Source organism: Cyprinodon variegatus, unplaced genomic scaffold (assembly GCF_000732505.1).
Source record: "Cyprinodon variegatus isolate N-32 unplaced genomic scaffold, C_variegatus-1.0 Scaffold132, whole genome shotgun sequence".
NCBI classification, from domain to species: Eukaryota; Metazoa; Chordata; class Actinopteri; order Cyprinodontiformes; family Cyprinodontidae; genus Cyprinodon; species Cyprinodon variegatus.
Window position 1 is genome coordinate 183,736 of NW_015150585.1, and position 12,123 is coordinate 195,858.

General features: G+C 38.8%; 1 protein-coding gene across 6 annotated transcripts in view; it reads right to left on the minus strand.

Annotated features, from left to right (window-relative positions):
• Positions 1-2,026: 2,026 nt before the first annotated feature.
• Positions 2,027-12,123, minus strand: part of hoxd3 (homeobox D3) — a 16,595-nt gene continuing 6,498 nt past the window's right edge. The window contains exons 1-4 of one of the 6 annotated variants that reach the window (XM_015376289.1): positions 10,685-11,160; positions 7,266-7,325; positions 5,237-5,792; positions 2,028-3,792 (exon numbers count right to left, since the gene is read on the minus strand). In XM_015376289.1, the coding sequence (XP_015231775.1) occupies positions 3,041-3,792; positions 5,237-5,714 (1,230 nt within the window). In that variant the 5' untranslated portion in view covers positions 5,715-5,792; positions 7,266-7,325; positions 10,685-11,160 and the 3' untranslated portion in view covers positions 2,028-3,040. The other 5 variants (XM_015376284.1, XM_015376287.1, XM_015376285.1 and 2 more) reach the window with 5 other exon arrangements.

The following is a 12,123-nucleotide window of genomic DNA, read 5'->3' on the forward strand; positions in this document are numbered from 1 at the left end:
AACTGGACAGTTACACCAGCTCTGTAAGCTATGGACCAGCTTAAGGATGTCCTAAATGTTTAAACTAAATAATATGTTAATCAATACCTTGGCATTTAGCAAATGGCAATAATGCTAGTAGAACTATCTAACACAAAGCAGTAAAGGGTTAGTGTAGGCTAATATAATGTCAGACAGTAAAACATATTTGGTCTAGAAAAAAAAAACAAAGTCAATATAAAAACCTTCATTACACCTGCAGTTGATAACGTTTCTATGTTGACAGGAATTCATTTCGGGGTCAAACTTTCAGTTATTTAGCCATGATACTGTGCTAAAGTCAAACTCGCTACCAAAGCCTATAGCTCTTCCACATTGAAAGACACATCTTAGCTGTGGTTGTCAGGGAAACGGTTGTCATGCCATGTTGTTAGGGTAGAATTCAAAAGTCTGATTCAGCAACACTTGATCAAAAACGTATTTTCATTGCTTATTTTAATATTGTTTATTATTTTTTCTGTTGCTTACAAAGCAAACTAAATTTATCTCGATGATTAAAGCCATTAAGTTGGTTGAGTAAAACCTGATAAGTATTGCTTTATCTTTAAGTGTCGAAGCTGTTACATGTCGGCCTATATCTACTCTTAAATATTTAGAATATTATCTTTAAAAAAAAAATCAGAAAATTGCTAAACTGGTCATACTGGCTTAAGTTTTAGCAGTTTTTTTTTTTTTTTTTTGATTCTGTTGTTCTTTATCAGTGTAACGCTATTAGAATCTATTTGTTCCAAGAAGCCATTCTGATGTTTATTTTTAATTGGATATCTCCTTTTTGCAGCTGTATAGCTACTACACATTTCAATCAGTAGATGGATTTTTATTTTTTTAAATACATTTTTATAGCCCTGGACAATTAAATAGTTTTCATGTGATCAAACCAATATTTTGGGGGACTAAGAATTCCATATAGTAGAAAGTGGAGTAGAGGAGAGAGCAGCAGGGGTAAAATGGCCGCCTTCCCTAAACACTGATCTGCAGCACCCCTCACCCCCCACACACACTATACCACCACCGCCACCCCCGTAGCTCAAATGATTCAGTCTGACTCTTTGTTTTGAAAGATCAGATCAATTTAATAGCTTTTGTTTGAGGGGATTGGTTTTAACTGCGTGCTCAGACGGCTGTCTGACATGAGGGAAAGTTTAAGGGAATGAAAGTGACTGTGAACCTGTGCAGATTTAAAGCCGCTGATCATTTATGTGACAAGAGTTTCATTTGCCTTCATGCGCTCTTAAATCCCAGGATCTATCATCTTAGGGAAAACCAGAACATCTCTCTCTCTCCCTTTTATTTTAAATTCTCTCCCCCCACCATCCAAGATCGGCTCGGTAAGAAATGTGTTTCTTGGATTTGGAATGCAAATGCTTTGTTCACATGAAGGGGGGGACCAGCGAGGAGCCTGAAAGCGACGAGTTTTTGATTAATGAGCTTTGAAATGGCTCTCCAGGAGCAATAAAGGATGAACTGCTCTTTCTACCCCCTCTCTCTCTTTCTCTCTCACACACACACACCTCCAGTCTCTCCCAATGTCAAAGCACCACCGTGTATTTTCTTATTCTGCTTTTATTGGCACCAATCTTCTTTATTAGTATTTTGAAATCAATTAAACGGCCACAGGTTACACTCCCTTCTTTACAGGAAAATTGCGGTTATTTTCTACTCTGTATTGCAAGGTTGGTGGTGGTGAGGGGTGGGATGGGGTGGTGGCCTAATCCTGTGGTCGAGTCTTAAAATATGATAAGTGACATGTGGAGGATGCAATAACCCATAGACTCACTCCCCTACATACCAATAAAACATCAATAATCCCGCGAGCCTTTTATTTTGCTAAGATGGGCTTTGTATTGGGAGCATAAAGCATTTGATGAGTTTTAGATATCCTGGTGTCTAATTATTGATCTTCTCTGCCTGTTTGGACTATACAGAAAAGGCTGTGGCTCAATAAACCTTCTTGGCGTTAGAGAAACTGCAGCGTTTTGTTCAGAAGTCAACAAAATGCAATTTGAAAATACAAGTTTAAGCACTTTATTTACAAAATGTTAAACACAATAAAATATAACATTTCAATATCATCGGAGTTTCGTAATTTATGGATGTCCAACTGAATGGAATAACAATGGAAGGCAAATTATTAGAATAATAAAAACGCAAAGGACTACACAAAATGACATGCTGGTGTGCGTATTTGATTTTTGCGATAGTCTACGTTTCACTTAAGGTTTTGACACAAGATTAACTGTGGACATGTTTTACTTTCCATAAATATCCCCCAGTCTCAGATTTATACAGTTCGAAATCCTCCTTTCTTTAAGTCGTATCATTTCTTTAAAAAAATAAAAATAAAGAAACAAACCCTGTTTTGCCCAACAAGTGCACCGCTCTGTCCAATCCGGGAACGCAAATCCACACTTATAAATAGCTCGCATAATGAACGATAAATAATGTGCAATACAAAAGCAATTAAATAATTAAATAGGCTATATGCTATAGTGCCGGGGATTATGCAAAATTAATGACGCAATAAATAAATAAGATGATGAAAATGAGATCCTTTAACAAACAGTCAATTTTTTGTCATTTTTCCAAAACAAATCTTTCCATCTAAGGATGAGATTCTACTTTTTGTGATCTACAATACTTACCTTCAAGTAACGGAATGAAATATTCAGTCAAACATTGCGCATTGCACTTGAGAATAAACCAAAAGGTTAAAAAAAGAAAAAGAAAAAAAAAGAAATAGAAATAACTATCAACAATTAGGCTAGCTTCTCAAAAATTTAAGAGAAATGGAGAAAGCTCTATTATTTAGAAAATAATTACACAATAGCATTAATAATAATAATATCAATAATACTGTCATAGTACACAGAGCTCGCTCGGAGCGTTGTTAATAGCCTAGTGAGGTAATAAAAAAGAGCGCAACGTAATTTGGCACGCAAATACACACACTCGCACCCACCCCTACACACAAACACGCGCACGCACAAGAAACGTCGTAATATTACAAATGCGTCAGTTTAGGCGCTTCCTGAATCCTTCCCTGAGAAACTTGGTGAGAGGTGAGGTCTGTGTACGTGGGGTGGGGGTCACACGGTCCGTGGTGGTGGTTTCCTGGGATCTGAGCGGCACAGCTGTAGTCCACACTGGTGGATGATGGGTGGGGGAGATGGCCGAGGTTGAACATGGGGCCCGAGGCTGGCATGGAATCAACAAAGTTCCCACCCACGTACACGGGGCTGCCTTGCAAATTGGCGTTGGCGAAGCCCCCGTTGCTCTGCATGCCGTGGTGTTCATACTCAGAACCCGGATAGCGCTTCTGCTGAGGGAGGCAGCCGCCCAGAGGCGCCGTGTAAGCGGCCAGACCATACATGTTCTGCTGGGGTTTGGCAAAGGGCGGCGGTGAGGGTGCGTCGTAGCTCAGGGTGTTCACGTTTTGGAGCTGGCCTCCGTATCCGGTGTGATTGGGCCCGCTCAGCGGGGGGCTTCTGTCCGGGGAGTGTCCCATAGGGGAGTGTGCCAGACCCTTAGACTTCTGGTCCTTTTTGTATTTCATCCTCCTGTTCTGAAACCAGATCTTTATCTGGCGCTCGGTGAGGTTCAACAGATTGGCCATCTCCACCCTCCGTGGGCGACAAAGGTAGCGGTTAAAGTGAAACTCCTTCTCTAGCTCCACGAGCTGCGCGCTGGTGTAAGCAGTTCTGACCCGCTTGGAGGCTGGTCCGGGTGGGCTTTTCTCATCGCTCACCTCTCCACCTGAGGAGAAAACCACAGCATCACCTTAGCGTTACTTGGCAAAATGAAGATTAGCTCATCTAAGCTGCAAGTTATGTCAAAGCCAAGACACAAACAGAGCCAGGCCAAGGTTAAACAAGGCCAGGGGCGTTACCAGACACAGGGTTTTCTGGGGATATGTATATGAAGTCATGGAAAAAACTTTAGACCACCCTTGTTTTGTTCGGATCTTTTTGTTTGTTTACTTTTTTTGTTTGTTTGTTGTTATTTATTGTATTTCTCAGGAACCTATAGATCAAGTAATTGGAATATTTCCATGACTGTATATCGTTCAGAAATTCTTTGGATGTGTATTTTGTATATAAGGACTTATATTAGTCTTTCATTCTTTTCAGAATATTAAGTTTAGAAATCTATATAACATTTATGTTAATTTTGTTATGCTCAGTTTTTTGTTTGTTTGTTTTTGTGCTTTATAAATAATGTAGGCTTCACTAACCCTGCTTTGAAATAAACAAAAGGGGAAAAATAGCAACCTTAACTAGATTTTCAACCAACTTTGTATATATTGTTGCTAACAGTTTATTTATTTGGGTTAGGTGAACTGATAAAGTTGGGGTAGAGTTGGAATAAACATATGATTTACCTGTGGCTTCCAGTTTTGGACCAAGATATGAAGAATTGTTGAGGTACTCTAAAGTTTCATAGTGAAAATCTAAATAGAAATCTGCAGAAACTATGCTATGCATAGTTCATTAGACATTGATCATGCTTTAATCCTCATTTTTCTTCTTAGTCATTTTGACTTTTTAGACTTTAGGCACTAAGAATTTCAGCCTCTGAGGGATATTTGTCAAGAACATTCAGCTAATATATATACTTGGTCACATATAGACCAGAAAAAAGAAAGAAATGGGATTTGATTGTACAGTTTAGTGAGGCTCTAAGGAGACATTCATTTGGCTCTTCTATCCAGGTAGTCCACCAGCAACCAAAACACCTCTCACCTTTCTGTTCATATTTCTATGTTTTAGAATTTGTACTTTTTGCATTCAATACCCCTTGTTTTAATAGATCGATGGAAATATATTGCATCATGTTTTGGTTACAATCAAAACACTTCAAATTGTTTAGTACATAAATAGTCAAGAGTTCCTTATAAACGTATTTTTTCATTTTATTTGTTATTTTATTATCAGTAATGATGTCTATTAAGTTTCCTTTAGTTCAGAACACAGGGTGAAAATGAATACAGTTTCTTGGTTTATAGTAGTTTATCATAATGAATAAGAAGAGGTAAATGTTTTATGTTAGAATGCTTTTTAATAGAGAGTTAAGATACACGAATATTATCTCTGCTAACAAAGATTTTCTGGGGACCAATGGGGTTAAAGTTTGCTTATACCTCAGGCCGGCCCTGCATGGTCTCCACACACTCACACATACGCACCATCAGGATCTCTACCTGCAGCAGCGCAGCTGTTGTTGTTCTTCTGTTTTGAGTTCTGCCTGGTCTCCTTCATCCAGGGGAAAATCTGTTTAGTGAGGGCAGGGGTGGCCGCCCCTGACGCGCTGCCATTTGGGGACTTTTTCTTCTGGGATCCTGAGCTGTTGGAGCTCGGGGAGGATGCAGACAAAGGGGGAACCTGCTGCTCAGAAATCCCGTTTGCTTGGCTGCTGCCGCTGCTGCTGCTACTGCTGCTGTTGGTGTTGCTCTGGCCACCGCTCTGCCGCAAGCAGTCCCCGTTTAGGTCACTGTCTTTGAGGGCCGGAGGTGGCCTGACTGCAGAGCTCTGAATAGGACACACTGAACTCTGATAATCAGTGTCAATATTAGGAGCAGGATAGGACTGATGAGCAGGGCCGTAGTTGTAGGAGTCTGGTTTGGGGTAGGTGTAGCCTCCAAACAGTCCAGAGTTATCGTAATAGGTTGCCTTCTGCATTTTGTGGATTCAAAGCCACAAAATGGGTGTTGATTATTCACGTGATTGGTGCTTCCCACAGTTGCTCCAGTCTGTGAGCTGTAGGTAGACAAATATCACTTATTATAACTTTACCACCTATTTTGAGGATAAATGATCATTATCAAAGTCAATTCAGCATTTAACTGAGAGAATCACATTTGCTGGTCTTTAAAGCACTTACATGTTAAACTCTAACATTTCTCCAGCTTTAAACTCCTGTCATCTTACTCTTTTTTGCCACAAAGCAGTTAAAGTTTAACTTTTTACAAAAAGGGACCCTCTGGGAGGCTTTAGTAGTTGCTCACAATTAAGTTGAATCAGCATTTGTCACACACATAAACACAATGCCCTTTTCAGTAATCACAGGCCTCACAAAGCCCGCAGCGCACTCATTGTTGTTTCCGCGCACACGCATTCAAGGATCCATTTTTACGCACGCCAGAGGCTGATATTAAGGGAATTATGAACGGGGGTGGGCTTTGCGTGAGCGTGCACGATGGATCGAGCGTGCTCGTGAAATGGAGAAAGAAAAAAAAGAGAGCGGGAGAGAAAGATAGCAAAGAAAGGATGCAGCGTGTCATGGTGGGATATGGATTATTCATTATAACTTGGGCAATGTCACATTTTTATGTTTCCATATGATCCACGCTTTATTAATTAATTAATTTATTATTTTATTTTTTATTCTTCCTTCCACTCCCCAAACTATTTTTTTCTAATTGATTTCATTATCAGAAAAAAAAAATAGATAAATGTTTTAATAGCATACTTGGTGTAATATAAATATGACTGGTAAAAAATAAAAAAAAAATGCGGATAAGAACATTTTTAACCCAAGGCAAAAAACATCAAAGACTCGCGTTTACTGTACGACGGTGTCTTCGGGAGGTCTGCAGTCTGCGCCGCGCATAACAATTGCACCTGTCAGTGCGGACCGCGGCGAAATTTATGGCCGCAAATGTCCTGGTTGTAAAACGGCCTCAGAGAGGAATGAAAAAGCAAAACACTCCCTGAGAGTCTACAGCCCGTCAGAAGTACAAAACTAAGCGTAGGAGGAAGGCAAAGCGAAAGAATTTGAGCCAAGCAGGTCTACCCCGTTTGTAAACGATTCTGCCTCCATTCTGCCTCTGCACTGCGAGCCAGCAGCTGTAGCAGGACAAACGGAGTCAATTTTGTTGTATTTTTTTAACCTACGAGTTTGGATTAAATTGCGTAATTTTCCCTTTATTATTTATTTTCGTTTTTATTTTATCCTATTTGTTTATTTCGTTTTATATCAACACAACAAGCGATTAACAAAAGAGGAATTTATTTTCAGTTCCTGTTCTTGTTTTGTTCTTCAAGTGGACTTGCAGAAAATGGAAATATGGCCTGCGTAAAGATTTACGCGTCATTCTTCATGCCTTCCTTTGATCCAATTCTTCTACGAAACACTGGGGAGCTTAAATGTGTCGCCACATAACGCATCGCCTTGTTAGCGCATGTTTTAGTTTTGTATCTCGTTTATCAATTAAATAAAATGTTACTCACCAAAATCTGCGCAGATCTCTTTTATAACGCTCACGCATTCATCACCGCCTCCATCTCGACCTGGAACACAAATAAGTGTTAAAAATAATATCTTAGTGATTTTTTTTTTGTTTCAGTAATAAATCCTTCATGTTTCATCTTAAATTGACATTAAAATGTATAATTTTTTTATTAGAAGAAACTCCAATGAAATAATTAAATAAATTTAAAGCTTTAAATAAACCAATAGAATTATCCTAAGCTCATCTAATAACCACCCAACTTTTTTTTTCTTCCTTTCAAGAATGAAAAGTCTTACATATGCACTTTCGCACAAAGCGACGGGCCAAATATCTAGCAGTCATAAGCGTTTTTAGGTGACCTTTGGGTCATTCTGCATTAAGCCAAAGTTTAATGAACAACGAGCTTTTTTGGCTCAAGGAGCTAAAAGTCGCCACCAAATTCAGATCAGTTTCTTTCTGCTAAGAGAGACAAGGGGATATGGTCGGCTGGAAATTTAACGCGAGATTTTTATTTTTTTTTTTAATTCCTTTTTAATTACTAGGAGGGCATCGTGCAAGCCTGTTGTGGCACAAACCAATTTATTATTATTTTTAATTTGTCTGATTATTTTTATTGCATTGTGTGAAATATATTGGGAGGCTCGCTCGATAATTTTCGCCCTCCAGTTGCTGTTGAGCACCCCGAGTTACTAGTAGCAGACAAGCCTCCCTTTTCACACGAACTGTGTTTTTCGCCTACGCGTTGTCACGGTAAGTTTGATCAACACAATGGGTCGGGACTCAAAGAGAAGTATTATTATCTCACGCAGTCGTTCAGACCTTCCAAAACCTTCTTAATATTTCTGTTGAATACACATACTTTCCAAAAAGGAGGAAAAATGTGATTTTGAGTTTGCTGCAAAGAAAATATCTATTATTTTGCATGCAATAGGCTATATGTATATTTTTTTTCTGTAGAAATCAAGTAATTTAAAATTGCTGTGGAAATAGAGCTGTAAAATAAGTATTTGAATTAAATGAACTAGAATAAGGTTACATCCTGGCGCTTTTATATTTGAATTACAGACAAAACCATGTAAAGAAGGCAAACATCACTCAATTAATGCATTGTTAACTTAAAAAAATACATATATATTTGTCTTTTGCTATTTGTCAAAACCCTTAAAGAAACCTCGAGCACAAATCAGTACAACATATAAAATGTTGCAAGCTGACAAAGCCATATGGAACAGAAACCACATAAATCAGAGCAAACGCCAGTGTGACGATAAGACAACAAATTAATGTGATTTACGATCCAGGACTCAAAAAAGAAAAGTTCCTCCTACTCTTCTCTTCTTCTCCCTCCGATCAAGCTTCCATAATGGGCTGAAAAGAACAGGTCTCATTCCAACGATAGTATTCGAATGGGAAACTATATTTATATATAGGCCTATAGGTGGTTATATGAAGAGTTGTTGCATATCCACTCATTTAACAAGCATAACCTCCCAGATGAAATGCATCAGAATATGAGAGAAAAAAATCATTTGCATTGTATTAACCCGCTGTTGAAGGTTTCTTTCTCGCCATGCATTTGCTTACCTGCGAATCAATTCATCAAAAAGCGGCTGCCTCACAGCTCTGACTTCCTCTCCGTGCAGCTTCTAGAATAAATCCTTCACCCCTCTTTTTTTCCCCCTGTCTGCAGACGGTACTGTCCTAAACCTGATCTTGCTGTTTTTCCAACATTTCCATACACCGGTTGGAGACAGTATTCCCGAAAGAATGGAATAAAAAAAAAAGCGAACCAGGTATCCTTATTCCAAGGAAGAGGGGGGAAACAGAAAAAAAAAAAATCCACTGGCAATCAATCAACCAGTGAGATATCGAGGATAGGCCTGTGTAGATTGGGATTTTTTGGGGGGGCTTGTTTCTGAAGCTTTTATGATGACAAATAAAATGGCACTGCCTTTTAGAAACAAGCATATGTGTTCACGTGATTTGCCCTCTTCCTCATGCAGGGAGCTCCTACCTCACCGGTCCACTTTGATAAAGGGTGGCGTTTATGTGCTCGTCTGAGGTTTGTGATTGAGAAAATGTTCCTACTTCTCTGAATATCAAGGACTGCAACCCGCATGCCTCAATATTTAAAGGCAGGACTGTTTGCTGTTTTTTGTATCTATTATCAGTCCATATTATTGCATTTTGATAACAGCTATTCTATAATCTATGCAATAACCATGTATGATGATAAGGCAATTTTGCGTTGCAATGGGAGTATTTTCACAAAGGCTTTTAAGATTAGTACATTTTGCAAGGAATTTATAAATAAAAACGAAGAAGAGTGCTTTTGACGCATCACCCATGGAGAGTGGCATTTCTGCAGATCACTGGTGTGCCATTTGTATTTTACAATGATTTATGAAATAAATTACACGATAGGTTTTCTTGCAGCTGTTCCTGGATTGTATTCAAATAAAACACATTATCATCCTGCGTTTGTTATTTGTCTCTGTGTATGTGTGTCTATCTTCAACCCCTGCTTGCAGCACAAAGAGCCACTGGAGCATGCTCGGCTTCTCTTGCATTGTTTTCCGTATTAATCATCAAATAAAGGGAATGACGCCAAATAATAATAATAAAAAAAATGCATTGGAAAACTAAAATGGATTAGCAGAGATGCATCTCGCAACTGCAGGCTGGTTGGTTGAGCGGCGGGTTGTTCTCGCTGCAGAACAAGAAAAGAAGAAGGGGTTGCAGAGCTTGTACAGCGTCACCGGCATATGAACAGAGGGGTAATAAAAGTGAAAGATTTACAGTTTTCGGCCGGCCCCCCAAACAGTCTCCCTCGCACCTTTTCAGGAATTACTGGGAGTGATTTACAAGGAGGCAGAACTGTCAGGCGGTCCAAACCTCCAGCACTTCTGATGAACCCAATGCAAACAATGCCCTTCTAAGAATAAAAATATTAAGACATAAATGCCCGAAAATAAAAAAGATGCATGAGCAGCTATTCATCTTATGCTGCTACAATACACTATAAATCAACATCAATTTATAACTCACTCCTGAGTGTCATTTTAAAGTCCTAAAAAAATAACTTTACATCATTAAATGCTCGTTCAAGATATATTAAAGAATGCAAAATTAATAAATAAACGGACTATCACTACATATTATGATTACACCCCTAAATTCAGTCAATATAAACGCTTAAAAACAGTGAATCTTAAACAAATGTAATGATAAAAATAATAATAAAAAAAGAAGGAGGAAATAGGCTTGTAGACACCATAATCCGCAGCTTAAACATTTGCGCCCATGCAGGAGCGCACACAACAGAGAAGGGGGTGCAATACATCAAATATCATCGACATTTGATATCGTCATTTGCCAAGCTGAGGCAACATGAAAGATGCTGAAATATTTACCTACCCGAGCATCCATCGGTTCAGAGCCGCAGCTAACAGTCGCGCCGAGTATCGGATATTATTTTCTTTGGAGGGGGGATCTCTTCAGTTTTCAACTCTGATAGAGTCCTTGCGATTAATGACGACGCCGTGTTTCTAGGGGGACGTGCTGCATTAATTATTTAGACAATCACGTGGTTAGAGAACAGAGAAGCGGAGTGGTATGTTCTCTGGATTATATCTCTGAATGCAGACGGAGCACTTTAATATATCTTAAAGGGGGGGTTGGTTGGTCTGTTGCCTGTCTGGCTCGGAGAGGCTTCTGTGAACCAACAGCTGGAAATCAAATATGGCCGGATGGAGAGCAGCAGCGCTGTGTTCCTGTGCACTGGTTGCAGTGTCATTGAAAATGGCACTGCCTTTGGCTCCCATTTATTGCTGTTCAGACATGTAGGTCAGTGTGGCTGCACGCTGTATATTATGGGCTGTTCTGACCCGCTAACAGAGTTGCTTGATTTTATTTTCTTGTTGCAGTTCCAGCAGCTGCATACAATGTAGAGGGATTGCACTATAAATAATGACTAATATAAAATGCACACACTTATACAAATGGAGCTGTAATGCATATTAAGTCATCTACAGGATTATATGTGCCTATATCATTTCATCTCTGCATGTATATCACACATGCTTAGGTTGCACACATAGGAGCATGAGTAAATGGAAACGATAGAGGGAGGACTGCAGATTGTCTTTCCACATGTCTGTTTATAGCCGCTTTGTTTGTATCAGAGTTGATTCTTAGAGTGAAGGGTCGGAGGTCACTGCTGCAGAGAGACATCCCCAATAAAGCCACAGCTGAAATAAGCACAGTGCCCCGTTCTATGTCTGTGTATCTTAACGGTAGAAATGAAAAAATACAATGTGTTTTCATGATATGTAGCCATGATAGGGGGCAATCTGGTTTTTGGAAAGATGCAAGTGTGCTTGGATTTTGTCTTGGGTTTCAATAAAAACAGAGATATTAAATTTAGGGTTGTTTTTTTTTTTAAGTATTATTATTCTTTCTTTTGATCAATTCTGCAGGGAAGACTTTATCGTTTTGGAACAGTAACGGGAAAAGAACATTGGCATGTTCAATTAGATCAGCAAATTGGAGTATTTAGGTGCTTATGCTGAATATTAAAAGTACTTACTGGAATTTTTTTGTGGGGGTGGGAGGGGGGTGTTCACAATAATTTGTAAACTCTATTCAGAATATGTTAACTCAAAAACTGATTTTGATCTAAAATAAAATATCAATATTTAGTAAGGTCTCCTTGCAATGTGTTTTTTTTTTTTTTGTCCCTTCGACTCTTTTTAATGACTTCTATTGACTTGGGGGGGACATTAGCTATCTCTAGATCCTTTTAGAAAGGATCTACAAATATATATATCTAAAAAAAAAAATATATATATATATAT